This window comes from Tachysurus fulvidraco, unplaced genomic scaffold (assembly GCF_022655615.1).
Source record: "Tachysurus fulvidraco isolate hzauxx_2018 unplaced genomic scaffold, HZAU_PFXX_2.0 HiC_scaffold_42_np12, whole genome shotgun sequence".
NCBI classification, from domain to species: Eukaryota; Metazoa; Chordata; class Actinopteri; order Siluriformes; family Bagridae; genus Tachysurus; species Tachysurus fulvidraco.
This window is the reverse complement of record NW_025927275.1, coordinates 247,446-262,445: the sequence shown is the minus strand read 5'-3', so window position 1 is coordinate 262,445 and position 15,000 is coordinate 247,446. Positions and strand designations below refer to the sequence as shown.

The 15,000-nt window shown below is 43.1% G+C and overlaps 2 protein-coding genes across 3 annotated transcripts in view; one reads left to right on the top strand and one right to left on the bottom strand.

The window, feature by feature from the left end:
* LOC113656960 (microphthalmia-associated transcription factor-like) overlaps positions 1-2,021 on the top strand; it is a 9,608-nt gene extending 7,587 nt beyond the window's left edge. Inside the window, exons 5-9 of the mRNA XM_047809859.1 lie at positions 906-1,023; positions 1,117-1,167; positions 1,245-1,320; positions 1,433-1,580; positions 1,689-2,021. Coding sequence (XP_047665815.1) covers positions 906-1,023; positions 1,117-1,167; positions 1,245-1,320; positions 1,433-1,580; positions 1,689-1,937 — 642 coding nt within the window. The 3' untranslated portion in view covers positions 1,938-2,021. The remainder of the gene's footprint in view (positions 1-905; positions 1,024-1,116; positions 1,168-1,244; positions 1,321-1,432; positions 1,581-1,688) is intronic.
* A 2,396-nt stretch (positions 2,022-4,417) lies between these two features.
* Positions 4,418-15,000, bottom strand: part of LOC125140690 (transmembrane protein 106C-like) — a 12,001-nt gene continuing 1,418 nt past the window's right edge. Inside the window, exons 3-8 of one of the 2 annotated variants that reach the window (XM_047809856.1) lie at positions 14,889-14,952; positions 8,825-8,984; positions 7,385-7,525; positions 5,334-5,383; positions 5,145-5,198; positions 4,418-4,585 (exon numbers count right to left, since the gene is read on the bottom strand). In XM_047809856.1, coding sequence (XP_047665812.1) covers positions 4,438-4,585; positions 5,145-5,198; positions 5,334-5,383; positions 7,385-7,525; positions 8,825-8,984; positions 14,889-14,952 — 617 coding nt within the window. In that variant the 3' untranslated portion in view covers positions 4,418-4,437. The remainder of the gene's footprint in view (positions 4,586-5,144; positions 5,199-5,333; positions 5,384-7,384; positions 7,526-8,824; positions 8,985-14,888; positions 14,953-15,000) is intronic. The other variant, XM_047809857.1, reaches the window with a different exon arrangement.

Sequence of the window (15,000 nt, the reverse complement as noted above, 5' to 3'; positions counted from 1 at the left end):
AAAGCTGCTTTGAGAAAGTACGCATTGTTAATTAGTGCTGTAGAAATAAAACTGAACTGAAATGAATAGTGTGTAGCACCAGAACTGCCTCATCCTTGATGACGATACGGTTGGTGACTATCCTCCTATAGTCCACCACCAAGCCCTTGGTCTGAGATACACCAGAACAGTCTGTGGTTCCTGCACCACTCCACTTGTATTGAAAGACTGAGATGTAATGAACAGAACAGAAATGGACCCAGAACAGTTCCTACTCACCAGCCAGTGTTACATGCTTCTACACACTCTAGTAAACTTATCAGACAGGATATGGTGTCTCTATTCGTCCACATCGTCATTTAACCCCTAACAGAAGATGCTATACAGTATTAACTGGACATGAGATACAATAGAACATGATTCAGACAATAGATCCAGCATCATCAAGGTGTGAAGGTTCTCACTAAAGCAGGTATGTGATGACATCATCCAGTCCCAGTTGTGCTTGGTAGGTAAACTGAATAGGGTGTTGTGGCTTGGGGATGGTGGGATTATGGGGGAAGAACAGCCTCAGGCCCTAAGATCATTCTATTAAAAAAACTATTTACTGTTTCCCTCAGATTACTGATGGCCCAATGTCCCTGCTGACTCGTCATCTTCAACATCCTTCTGTAGACATCTTTCCTTTCCCTTTATCTCATGCTTAATTCACCTCAGTTCACTTCTGCCTCAAGCTGAAGGCTCTTTTTCTTATTCAGTGTTTAGTCTGTGATGCAATCTGTCATGCTGTTAATGTCATCCTTACGATGAAGTCCTGTGTTGAGTTGGCAGTGTCTTCATGGCTGCATGATGAAGTTATTCCCAGTTTGACTGGATTTCTAATTGGTCTATTTTTATAGTGTCTGTGTGTGTGTTTAACCTGGTAGGTGCCACTGTCAGCGAATCAGATGGAGGTTTATAATACTCAGAGTTTAGCTCCACCTACCATTTCCATCAGCAATTCCTGCCGTGAGAACCTGCCGAACATCAAGAGGGAGTTTTATGGTAATTGTGCGAGTGATTTAACACGCACTCATATACAAAGAAACAGAACTCACCTGATAAGAACAACTTTGTCGATTCTTCATCCACTCTCAGATGCTCGTGCTCTTGCAAAGGAACGACAGAAAAAAGACAACCACAACCTGAGTGAGTTTCACAAAACTTTTATTATATAAAACTGACTTAGTGTAAGAATATAATCTGTTTACATCATGTTCTTGCAGTCGAGAGAAGACGGCGATTCAATATCAATGACCGCATTAAAGAGCTTGGCACTCTTATCCCCAAATCCAACGACCCGTACGTCCATCACCACACCAATGTTACTGCACTGCCCCATCAGGTCTGCTCCTGACAGCTCTGTGTGTGTGTGTGTGTGTGTGTGTGTGTGTGTGTGTGTGTGTGTGTTCAGGGACATGCGCTGGAACAAGGGCACTATACTGAAGGCATCAGTGGACTATATCAAGAAGCTGCAGAAGGATCAGCAACACGCCAAAGAGCTGGAGACCCGGCAAAAGAAACTGGAGATTGCTAACCACCACCTGATGGTGCGAGTACAGGTATACAGCTGTGCAGCATCACCTCAGTGCATGTGCAGGACACTCCACATTATGTTGCTTAACTTATCATGTTTTCTGTTCTCTTTGCTAATGCTAACAATAATACAGGAGTTGGAGATGCAGGCTCGAGCTCAGGGTCACGTCCCTTCTCCCCAAGGTGACTGCAACAAGCCCACAGAAGGCAACATCCCAACATCTGACCCTAGAACCTATGTGGTCATGGCCAAGACTACAGATGCCAAACTAGATGCCATGTTGATGGAGGACATGGTGTTGCCCTTAACAACAAGCCTTTCACCAAAGAGCAGCAGCACAAAGAGTAGCGTTACCGTGGAGGAGAAGGAGCACACATGCTAACACTTTATGGGCTGTCTCAGTGCTGCGTGATGTTTTATTTATCTGTAGTATTATTTTATATTAAATATATTGTTAGCATTTTAACTTTAATTATCAGTGTGTTTATTAATGTAATTTAGATGAACACAGATTAAACACACATCAATAACAAATCCATCTTCCTCAGCACAGAACCTGTCGTACCGCACGTTAACCTTCTACATGTGAGAAAATTCTATTACTGTCGAGTTTATAGTGAACATCCAAACACATCGAATTTAACTGACAGAAAAGTGCGCTAAGGGAAAACTGTCAGATAAAATTAGTGCAATAAAGTTTTATATTTACTTATTAATGTAAACTGCCAGTTTTACACAGGCGGGGCAAAAGGAAGTCACTATGTTGGTGTGTTAATACTAAACACAGAGACAACAGTACACCACACACACACACACACACACACACTTGAAACATCGATTTACAATTACAAATAATAATAATAATAATAAATAGTTTTTAGAGGAGTCAGTTGAGGTGGCTCGGGCATCTGTTTCGGATGCCTCCTGGACGCCTCCCTGGGGAGGTGTTCCGGGCATGTCCAACCGGGAGGAGGCCCCGGGGAAGACCTAGGACATGCTGGAGGGACTATGTCTCTCGGTTGGCCTGGGAACGCCTCGGTATTCCCCCGGAAGAGCTGGAGGAAGTGTCTGGGGAGAGGGAAGTCTGGGCATCCCTGCTTAGACTGCTGCCCCCGTGACCCGGCCCCGGATAAGCGGTAGAAGAAGAAGAAGAAGAAGAAAAAATAGTCAGGAACATAATGTGTGAGGTCACAGCTAACAAATTATTTAGAATGTTAATGACACCATTAATGTTAATTACATTTAAGGAGTGATGATGAAGGATAAACATTTCTTTTGAAAAATGTATAAACAGTAAATATGCCTCTAGCATTTTGCATCTTAGCGAATAAACAGCCAAGTTACAATTAAATTAATAATTATTATAAACTTGAGAATGATTACAAACATGTTTAATTTGTTGTGCACCATAAAGAGGTGGACATGAAATAATAGCACTGACCGGGAATCAGCTTCAAGGACACAGTGTATTTATTTATCTTGGGGAAGTGGGGGGTGAGGGGGTGGTTATAGGTTGGGGGTATCCTTCTCCTGCGGTTTCAGTAGCCCTTGACTGAAGCAGTAGCCCAGGTACTACCCCAGATGGCACTTGCATGGGTTAGCTGTAAGCCTGGCCTTCGAGAGGGCTCCCAGAACCTCCCCCGGGTTGTACAAGTGGTCCGCCCACGTGATGGACTGGATCACGACGTTGTCCAGGTAGGCTGCAGTCCATGAGGTGCTGCAATGTGGCCGGTGCTCCATTAAGGCCAAGGGAAGAATCCGGTACTGCCACAAGTCTGATCCACAAGTCCATCAGTGTGCAGGTGGGAGACAGATGTCCTCAGCTGCTTGATCTGTAAGAGCTGACAGATCTGCCCTTAGTTTACACAAGAAGGCCATACCTTGGTCTGTGAGCACGTCCTTCAGGATCCTGACCCGGTTGAGTGTAAGGAGCTCCGTGGCCCCAGGGTGTAGCGTGGTGTAGTCTACAATCATGAGGATGTTCTCGTGTCCAGTTAACAATGTAATCTTCAACTTTCAGAACGAAGGAGAAAGTCTATAGTTTATGAAATAGGCAAAAAATTGCTCTTCTGCTTCAAATACAGAAACTCACACTATATAAATGTTACCACTAACCCAACATCTATCTTACTATCCATGTTAGCATTTAGCATCCCATGTCACATCATTTATATACAAACCTCTGCTTTAAAGCTACATATTTAAGCTACAGAATGTGTTGAACGTGTAACTATCGTATTGTTTACTTTTTTCTTTGGATTTATAGACTACTGAATATATATTTGTACTGTTTCTACTTTATATTTGCACATTTTGTCTTTGCTGCTGTAACAGACATTTCCCCCCTGTGGGATGAATAAAGGTTCATCTCATCTTATAAGCTAAAAGCAAACGTCTCCTAAAAGTGACCCAAAGGGACGGTTGTAGCTGTCAGGAGGTTTAACATGTACTACTGATGGTCATGAGTTTAAATGCACTGCAACCACTGCATAAAGGCCTGAACCCTTAAGTTCTTAGTTGTATAAATGAGAAATAGGTTGCTATGGATACGGGCATCTGACATACTGTAAGTGTAAATATTAGCAGCCATTCAGCAGTAACACCACATGCTAGCATACGCATCACATTATTCTGAAAACCACAGTCCCTTTAGTTTAAGTACAGAAACACAAAATGCTGAGCACTTTATATGGCTGACGTGAGGGACCAAGAATGTAAATGCACTTTATAAAGTTTAATGAACTTTTTATTTTTATCCAGTATGACTTCAGTATTAGCATTAAGCATCTCAGCTACACTGAGTTAAAGAGACAGATACTGTAAGAAACATTCAGATCACTGGCTTAAAGACACGAAGCGTGATTCTAACAATGCCACTGTGTTTAATAGGTGTAGCTCGAGTGAGGCAGCACAGAACCATGAAGGTCAGGCGGGTGGTGCAGGGTGGAGTTAGCGCCGCAGTCAATGTAGCGATATGCCTCCAAAGTGTTTTGTGCACTGCGAACCATGCAGGAAGTTTTTACAGACGTCCTGTAAGGGACAAACACAAAGAAACAACAAGCAGTACTCACTAAACTGGTGTGTGTGTGTGTGTGTGTGTGTGTGTATGTGTGTGTGTGTGTGTGTGTGTGTGTGTGTATGTGTGGAGTGTGTGTGTGTGTGTGTATGTGTGTGTGTGTGTGTATGTGTGGAGTGTGTGTGTGTGTGTGTGTATGTGTGGAGTGTGTGTGTGTGTGTGGAGTGTGTGTGTGTGTGTGTGTATGTGTGTGTGTGTGTGTGTATGTGTGGAGTGTGTGTGTGTGTGTGTGTGTGTGTGTGTGTGTGAGCTGTTTGGGAAACTGTAAAATTAGTACAGGTGAGTATTCTTTTGTGTAATTCATTTGAACTGAGTCACACTGTTTTTTGCAGTGTGTGTGTGTGGAGTGTGTGAGAGTAGTGTGTGTGTGTGAGTGTGTGAGTAGTGTGTGAGTAGTGTGTGAGTAGTGTGTGAGTAGTGTGTGTGTGTGTGTGTGTGATTTAGCTTCTCACACTGACTCGTCACTGTAAAGGCTTTATGTTTGTAACATTATGAAGCGTGACAGAGACTCACTGTGTGAACACCACAATGTTATGAACTTTAATGCTGGCCATGGTGCAGAAAGCACTGTGAGAACAAAAAAAACAAACGTCAAAACAAACACACACACACACACACACACACACACACACACACACACACACGCTAAAACATTAGCATAAACTAAGCGACTCAGTTGCTAAATTTGAAAAATTAACTCACTATACGTAGGACAGCGACCCGCTGATCTCCACATTCACAGTGAAGTTCATCTACACAATAAACACACACAGGGTCACGTACACAACAGTCTGTAGGTGTGATTCATCTACACAATACACACACAGGGTCACGTACACAACAGTCTGTTGGTGTGATTCATCTACACAATAAACACACACAGGGTCACGTACACAACAGTCTGTAGGTGTGATTCATCTACACAATACACACACAGGGTCACGTACACAACAGTCTGTAGGTGTGATTCATCTACACAATAAACACACACAGGGTCACGTACACAACACAGTCTGTAGGTGTGATTCATCTACACAATACACACACAGGGTCACGTACACAACAGTCTGTAGGTGTGATTCATCTACACAATAAACACACACAGGGTCACGTACACAACAGTCTGTAGGTGTGATTCATCTACACAATAAACACACAGGGTCACGTACACAACAGTCTGTAGGTGTGATTCATCTACACAATACACACACAGGGTCACGTACACAACAGTCTGTTGGTGTGATTCATCTACACAATACACACACAGGGTCACGTACACAACAGTCTGTAGGTGTGATTCATCTACACAATAAACACACACAGGGTCACGTACACAACAGTCTGTAGGTGTGATTCATCTACACAATAAACACACACAGGGTCACGTACACAACAGTCTGTAGGTGTGATTCATCTACACAACACACACACAGGGTCACGTACACAACAGTCTGTAGGTGTGATTCATCTACACAACAAAAACACACAGGGTCACGTACACAACACAGTCTGTAGGTGTGATTCATCTACACAATAAACACACACAGGGTCACGTACACAACAGTCTGTAGGTGTGATTCATCTACACAATAAACACACACAGGGTCACGTACACAACAGTCTGTAGGTGTGATTCATCTACACAATAAACACACACAGGGTCACGTACACAACAGTCTGTAGGTGTGATTCATCTACACAATAAACACACAGGGTCACGTACACAACACAGTCTGTAGGTGTGATTCATCTACACAATAAACACACAGGGTCACGTACACAACACAGTCTGTAGGTGTGATTCATCTACACAATAAACACACAGGGTCACGTACACAACAGTCTGTAGGTGTGATTCATCTACACAATAAATACACACAGGGTCACGTACACAACACAGTCTGTAGGTGTGATTCATCTACACAATAAACACACAGGGTCACGTACACAACAGTCTGTAGGTGTGATTCATCTACACAATAAACACACACAGGGTCACGTACACAACAGTCTGTAGGTGTGATTCATCTACACAATAAACACACAGGGTCACGTACACAACAGTCTGTAGGTGTGATTCATCTACACAATAAACACACACAGGGTCACGTACACAACAGTCTGTAGGTGTGATTCATCTACACAATACACACACAGGGTCACGTACACAACAGTCTGTAGGTGTGATTCATAACAAACGGATTTGTAACCCTTCTCCTGTATCGGTCTGTGACTGACCCCTCCCCTACTCTCATCTCTGTCTGACCCCTCCCCTACTCTCATCTCTGACTGACCCCTCCCCTACTCTCATCTCTGTCTGACCCCTCCCCTACTCTCATCTCTGACTGACCCCTCCCCTACTCTCATCTCTGACTGACCCCTCCCCTACTCTCATCTCTGTCTGACCCCTCCCCTACTCTCATCTCTGTCTGACCCCTCCCCTACTCTCATCTCTGTCTGACCCCTCCCCTACTCTCATCTCTGACTGACCCCTCCCCTACTCTCATCTCTGACTGACCCCTCCCCTACTCTCATCTCTGTCTGACCCCTCCCCTACTCTCATCTCTGTCTGACCCCTCCCCTACTCTCATCTCTGTCTGACCCCTCCCCTACTCTCATCTCTGACTGACCCCTCCCCTACTCTCATCTCTGACTGACCCCTCCCCTACTCTCATCTCTGACCGACCCCTCCCCTACTCTCATCTCTGACTCCGCCCCCTCCCCTACTCTCATCTCTGACTCCGCCCCCTTACCTGTCTCTGGCTTAGTGGTTGGATTCTGATGATGTTGTCAAGCTGCTGAGTGCCAATGACCGTCTTCATGTAGAGAACCTGACTGCTCACGCTGTCCACCAACACGGTGAAGAAGTTCCAGTTGTTAAACTTCAGGGCATTCTGAGAACACGCCCACAGCCACGCCCACAGCCACGCCCACACAAAGAGACAGGTTTTTAAATCCCACATTTGCTTGTTATTTAGTTTAAAACACAACACTTTCTCTCAATCTGAAACTTTCTCTATAAAAGCGATTGTTAGAGATTTTCATTCATTTTAATCCTCAACTCCGTCTGAATTCCACAGAGAAGATGTTTAATATCGCACGGACAATGAACAGTTTAGTCAGAGAACCTGAGAGCTAGATGTACAAAAGCTTATAATCAGTAGAGCAAACAGAATCTTGTTCTTTCCCCCAACAGCACAACTGATTTCAGTCATTTCCATTTTAATCATCAGTTTATATACCAGATAAGTTTTTCCCCAACAGACACCAGCTTAGGCTCAAATCCCCTATTAAAAAAAGTCAATCCTTAGATTTAAATACCTAAACTCGTCTCCTCTCCGCTGTGTCCAAACCTTTATCCATGGCACATTGATTTATCCTCCATGTTGTTTTAAGAACATAGACTATAAGGAAACTGTAAAGCCAGCAGATTACGGCAGACAACTGTCAGGAGTTCAAGTCCCAGAACCACCAAACTGCCACCGCTGAACCCTTCAGAAAAGCTCTTAACCCTCAACAGCTCAGTTGTATAAATGAAATAAAATGAAAGTCTCTCCAGATGTCTGCTAAATGCAAAACGTCCTCCTGTTTAACTCTGACACACAGAAGATCTTGTACCAGGACCACAGACACACAGAAGATCTTGTACCAGGACCACAGACAGTCAGAAGTAAGCTTTCTGATTACAGAGTAACTCTGGATGGTCTTTCTATTACATCATGTGCAGCAGTAAAAGACCTCGGTGTGATTATTGATACCGGTCTCTCATCTGAAGCTCACATAAATAATACCACAATGTTAGCCTTCTTTATCTCAGTAATATTACTAAGATCAGAGATATGATGTCATGACATGATGCAGAAACACTAGGTCATGTGTTTGTTACCTCTAAGTTGGATTATTGTAATGCTTTACTGTCTGGATGTTCAGTAGGAGCAGAAACAAGCTCCAGTTAGTCCAGAACACAGCAGCTAGAGTCCTAACTAGAACCAGGAGATATGAACACATCACCTCTATCTTATCCTCACTGTATTGGCTTCCAGTCAAGTTTCACACTGATTATAAAACATTATTATTAACCTATAAAACACTAAAGGTCTCACTTTAGATTTTAGTACCATGTCAGTAACGTGATACACCATCTCACACAATCTGCTGTGTGTGTGTGTGTGTGTGTGTGTGTGTGTACTCACAGTCATGTTTATGAGCACACGGCTGGTGTCGTGGTCGAAATGGATTATGACAGACCGAATGCCTCCGTCCTCCACAAGCACCGGCCGAGGGAACATGAAAAAGGTCACAAGGGAACAAACGAACAAACAAACAATCACAGATAAACCCACATACTGCTTCCTGTACACACAAACACACACACAAACACACACACACACCTGATTTGAATTACATGATACAGCTAGCAACTGAATTGAACACCGTACTAGATCAATATGATTATAATCTAATAATAATAATAATAATAATAATAATAATAATAATACATTTTATTTAAAGGCGCCTTTCTAACACTCAAGGTCACCGTACAAAAGAAGAAGAAAAACAACAAAAAATATAGTTATACAATACTTGCATAGAAAAAAAATAAATAAATTGGACCAACATTACAAATCATGATCTAGAATATGCTAAACTAAACAGATGAGTTTTAAGCTGAGATTTAAATGATGAAAGAGAATCAATATTACGGAGCTCAGATGGAAGTGAGTTCCAGAGCTGAGGTGCAGAGTAACTGAAAGCTCTGTTCCCCATCGTTACAAGACGGACAGAGGGAACGATGAAATGAGTGGAAGAAGAAGACCTAAGAGTGCGAGTTGGTTTTGGAGTATGAAGAAGATCAAGAAGATATGAAGGTGCAAGATTGTGGATAGCTTTAAATGTTAGAAGAAGAATTTTATACTTGATACAAAAATGAATGGGAAGCCAGTGTAGCTGTTCCAGAACAGGTGTAATATGATGGATAGAGGGAGTACGAGTGATAATACGGGCAGAAGAGTTTTGAACGAGTTGCAGCTTATGAAGGGTTTTGTGAGGAAGCCCAATAAGAAGAGAATTACAGTCGTCAAGCTGGGAGGTTACTAGACTGTGAATAAGAGTGGTGGTAGATTGAGTGGTGAGAAAGGAACGAAGCCTATTGATATTTCGAAGGTGAAAGTATGCAGCCCGAGTAACATTATTTACATGTGAGGTAAAAGAAAGGGTACTATCAAAGATGACACCAAGACTCTTAACCTGAGATGAGGGAGCTATGAGAGATTCATCAATGGAAATAAGAAAATTCGAAAATTTGTTAAGCACAGTTTTTGTGCCTATAATGAGAAATTCTGTTTTATTGCTATTTAGTTTAAGAAAATTTGCTGAAAACCATGATTTTATGTCAATGAGACAATCAGAAAGAGCAGATGGAGGGAGTTTGGAATGTGGTAAGGTAGAGCTGGGTGTCATCCGCATAGCAATGAAACTTAACCTGATGTTTATGAAAAATATGTCCAAGGGGTAAAAGGTAAGTAATAAATAACAAAGGGCCCAGGACAGAGCCCTGGGGAACACCAGAGGTAACGGAAACTACAGAAGAGGTGAATGATTTTAGTTGAACAAACTGTGTGCGATCAGAGAGATATGAATGAAACCATTTCAGAGGCGTGTTGGTGATGCCAATAGTGGGAAGCCTGTCTAAAAGAATATCGTGGGAAATTGTATCAAAAGCTGCACTCAGATCAAGGAGAAGGAGGATGGATAGTAAACCAGAATCAGCTGCTATAAGCAAATCGTTTGTGACTTTTAATAGAGCTGTTTCAGTGCTATGAAATGGGCGAAAACCAGATTGGAATTGTTCATATAGATTATTGCCAGACAAATGGATATGAAATTTAGCAGCAACAACTTTTTCCAAAATTTTAGAAATAAAAGAAGGATTAGAAATAGGACGAAAATTATTAAGGTTGTTGGTGTCCAAACCTGGTTTCTTTAGAATTGGAGTTACAGCAGCTGTTTTGAAAAGAGAAGGAACAACCCCAGTGGTAAGGGAAGAATAAATAATATCCATAATAAAATGGGACAGAGGGGAAGCAGTAGCCTTAACAAGGACAGTTGGTAAAGGATCAAGAACACAGGTTGAAGATTTAGATTGGTGAATAAGTTTTAAGATATCATCAATTGTGAGCGGGTTAAACTCAGAGAACAATTGTGTAGGAACAGGTAGAACTGAGACACATGGAGTAGAAACAGGAGTGGCCATAAGTTGACGATGAATGCCTTCAATTTTTGAGGTAAAGAATGATGCTAAAGTATTGCAGAAATCAGATGAGTACAAATGAGAGGGAAGTGAGTCGGGGGGTGCTGTAAAATTTTTCAATAAGGAAAAAGAAGCCTTGAATTCCCTTCACTAGAACCGATTAAGCCAGAATAGTATGTAGATTTAGCTTTAGCAATAGTGTCTTTATAGTGAGACATATGTTCTGAGTACATTTCCTTGTGGACAGTAAGGCCAGTTCTTCTGAAAAGTCTCTCAAGCTGTCGTCCTTTTGCTTTTAATTGCCTGAGAAAAGGAGTGAACCAGGGTGCAGTAACAGTAAACGAAACAGTCCTAGTCTTAACTGGAGCAAAAGTATTCAACAAATTATGGAGACTATTATTGTACTGAGAGACCAAATTATCTGGAGTGGAACAGCTGTCAGCCCTAGGAAGACTTGCAATGCTTACAGACAAGTTGTCCAAATTAATGTCCTTGATTTTCCGGAATGATATAATACGTGAAGATTTTGATTTGAAGAAAGGAAGATCAACATTAAAGGACAGTAACAGATGATCAGTACATGGAAAAAAGTCTGCATTGAGGTTGCCTGGAGAGACACCTGAACAACAGATTAAATCCAAAGTATGTCCTTTAATATGCGTGGGAAAATTCACATGTTGCTGCAGTCCGAAGCTATCCAGACAAGATGTCAATTCTTTAGCAAGGTTGTTGTGAACATCATCCATGTGAATATTGAAATCCCCCACAAGAATTATATTTGGTGAAAGAGTAGTTATTTCATTCAAAAAAGCAGCAAAGTCAGGGATAAAATCCTTGTTAATTTTTGGTGGTCGATATACAGTGCTGATAATAGTTGGAGTAGATCCAGAGAGCCGACAAACTGCAGCCTCAAATGAGTGGGAGACAGAAACATTCACTGACCTCAGTCTCCACTTCTCACGGTAGATTATCGCCAGACCTCCTCCTCGACCAGAATCACGTGGTTGAGACATGTAAACAAACCCTGGCGGAATGGCGTCGTTGAGTGCAATAAAGTCATTTTGTTGCTGCCATGTTTCGGTCAAACAGAGAAAATCAATCTTGCGATTTGCAAGAAGATCCTGCACAAGATGCCCTTTACTCGTAAGAGAGCGGATGTTAAGAAGACCGAAACTGACAGTGCTGTTGTTACTTGGTCTAGTAGCCGAGTTAGCCAGGTTCGCCAGCACACGCTGACCGGCGCGGCGACCGGCGTTCCTTGGTGGGCGTCGAACAGCTGACCATAATGACTTTATATCACTTGATTTATTAAAGCAGAAGTACCGTCGAGAGCCACGATGAATATATTTCCGCCTTGGCAGATATAAGATGTCCGGATGAGCAAGCAGTACAGGAGGGATTGAGTCATATAAACACGGACGGAAACTCAAAAGTTCAGCAGCAGAGTATTGAAACAGTACTGCGGACTGTACAAGATGCAGTACAGTCCAGGCAAGTACAAGCCATAAGCAATAGATCCTCATTGTAGTCTATGTAGTGTATATGATGTTTAATTATTGTTATCGGGGAGAGCAGCGGCAGCCAAGACGCGCCAGCGTTCACTCAGACCCGTGACCTTAAATCTCAACACTTTGTCTGATGAACAGAACACAACACACACTCCCTCATTCATGTCCTTAATAAAATGAGATAAATAAGGAACCTTAACAGACTTTGTCCTAAATTCACCTGCAATATATTTTTATTTCCACCCAAACATTTTGCCTTCCTACGGAGCCTCCTAACATTCTGTATACGGTTTACTGTTTTACTTTCCATCAGCGATTACAGACTGATGGAACTCATGCCAGTGCTTTCTGTATCAGTCCTAAGCTCAGATAAATAAAGAGGGTTGTGTCAGGAAGGGCATCCGGTGTCAAATGTGCCAAATGTAAACGTGTGAGTCCTCAGTGTGAACGCCACACCAGATCGGTCGAGGCCCTGGTTAACAACGACCGCCACCATCACTGTGGACCTACAGGGTGCCGGAGGACACTGGGCTACTGTTGGTGGGGGAAGAAGAGGAGGGAGAAGGGTTCATAGGCAGAGAGAGAAGAGGAAGGGCAGGAGGACAGGACTGAGTATAGGGACACTATGTTTATACAATGACAAGTGAAATAGCTGGTGGACATGATGGAGAGAAGGAAGTTAGATATACTGTGCGGGGGGGGGTGTTTACAGACTGTTTTATTATGGTGTGGATAGGAAGAGAAATGGGGTAGGAGTGATGCTGAAGGATGAGTGTGTGAGGAGTGTGTTAGAGCTTAAAGAGCGTCAGACTGGGTCATCAGGTTGTAGTTAGAAATTAAAGGATGTTGGATGTGGTCAGTGGTTATGATCCACAAGCAGATGGAGAGAGTTCCAGATGGAGAGAGTTGTGGTTGGAGCAGACTTCAACAGACATGTTGGTGAGGGGAACAGAGGTGATGAGGAGGTGAACAGAGGTGATGAGGAGGTGATGAAGAGGTGATGAGGAGGTGATGAGGAGGTGATGGGCAGGTTTGGTGTTAAGGAAAGGAACCTAGAAGGACAGATGGTGGTGGACTTTGCTAAGCAGATGGAAATGGCTGTAGTTAACACTTATCTCCTGAAGAGAGCGCTACACAGAGTTACATATAAGAGTGGAGGTAAGAAGGGGAAGCTAAGCTAAAAGGTGTGGGACCTAGAAATGACCAAAGGTAGTAGACATGATCAGGAATCACAGCACAGAGTGAAGAGGGACGTGGCAAAGGCCAAACAGACAGAATACAAGGATGAGGGAAGGAGAGAAGGACGTGTACAGGTTATGGAGACAGAGAGATAGAGATGAGAAACAGATTAGGGTGAGAAAAGATAGAGGTGGAAATGTGCTAACAGGTGAGGAGAGTGTGCAGAGAAGATAGGAGGAGTATTGTGAGGAGCTGATGAAATGAGAGGGAAAGACAAGAGAAAGAGGTGAATATTATAGAGCAGGAAATAGGAAAGTGAGAAAGGATGAAGTGAGGAAGGATCTGAGAAGGACCAAGAGTGGAAGGGCTGGAAAAGTGGAGAAGGACAAAGATGGTCAGAAGAAGCCTCACTGTGGATGTAGAGAAAGCGTATGACATGGAGAGGAGAGGAGCTATGGTACTGTGTGTCAGGAGTGACGGAGAAGTACGTCAGAGGAGTTCAGGATCTGTATGTATGAGAGGATGACAGCAGTGAGAGGTGATGTAGGTCAGACAGAGGAATTCAAGGTGGAGGTGGAGCTACATCACGGATCGGCTTTGAGTCCCTTCTTGGGACTCGAAGTCAGACAGGAATCTCTGTAGACACTGAAGGTTTGTGATCTGTAGTGAGTAGAGAGGAGCAGGTGGAGGAACACATGGAAAGGTGGAGGTCTGCTCTGGAAAGAAGAAGAATGAAAGTCAGTGATAGTGAGACAGAACACATGTGTATGAAGGAGAGAGAGGGAAGAGTGAGGTTAAAGGGGGATGAGGGTCAAGAAGGGGCAGGAGTGTTTGGGGGTCAAACGTACAGTGTGACGGGGTTAGTGTGTGTGTGTGTATGTGTGTGAGTGACAGAAGAGTGCCAGGTGTGTGTGTGTATGTGTGTGAGTGACAGAAGAGAGCCAGGTGTGTGTGTGTGAGTGACAGAAGAGTGTCAGGTGTGTGAGTGTGTGTGTGAGAGTGCTTGTGTGCGTGTGTGTGTGTGAGAGTGTGTGTGCGCGTGTGTGTGTGCGTGTGTGTGTGTGAGAGTGTGTGTGAGAGTGTGTGTGAGAGTGTGTGTGAGAGTGTGTGTGCGCGTGTGTGTGTGAGAGTGTTTGTGTGTGTGTGTGAGAATCATGGAGATCTCTCATTATCCACACCACATTCTTAATAGAATCTTATAAACGCTGCCACTCTATTTTAAACAGCTAACCAATCATTATTAGTGTATCAGCATCTCCATGTGAATGTGTGTGAGTGTGTGTGTGTGAATGTGTGTGTGTGTGTGTGTGTGAGTCTCACGTCCGCTGAGGCTGCAGTCTCTGATCACTGTAAGGAATCAAAGCCACCAGCTCGTTCACCTGATCTGTATCAAAGGGAAAAAATAAGTAACTGATCTGAGAAATGACACATC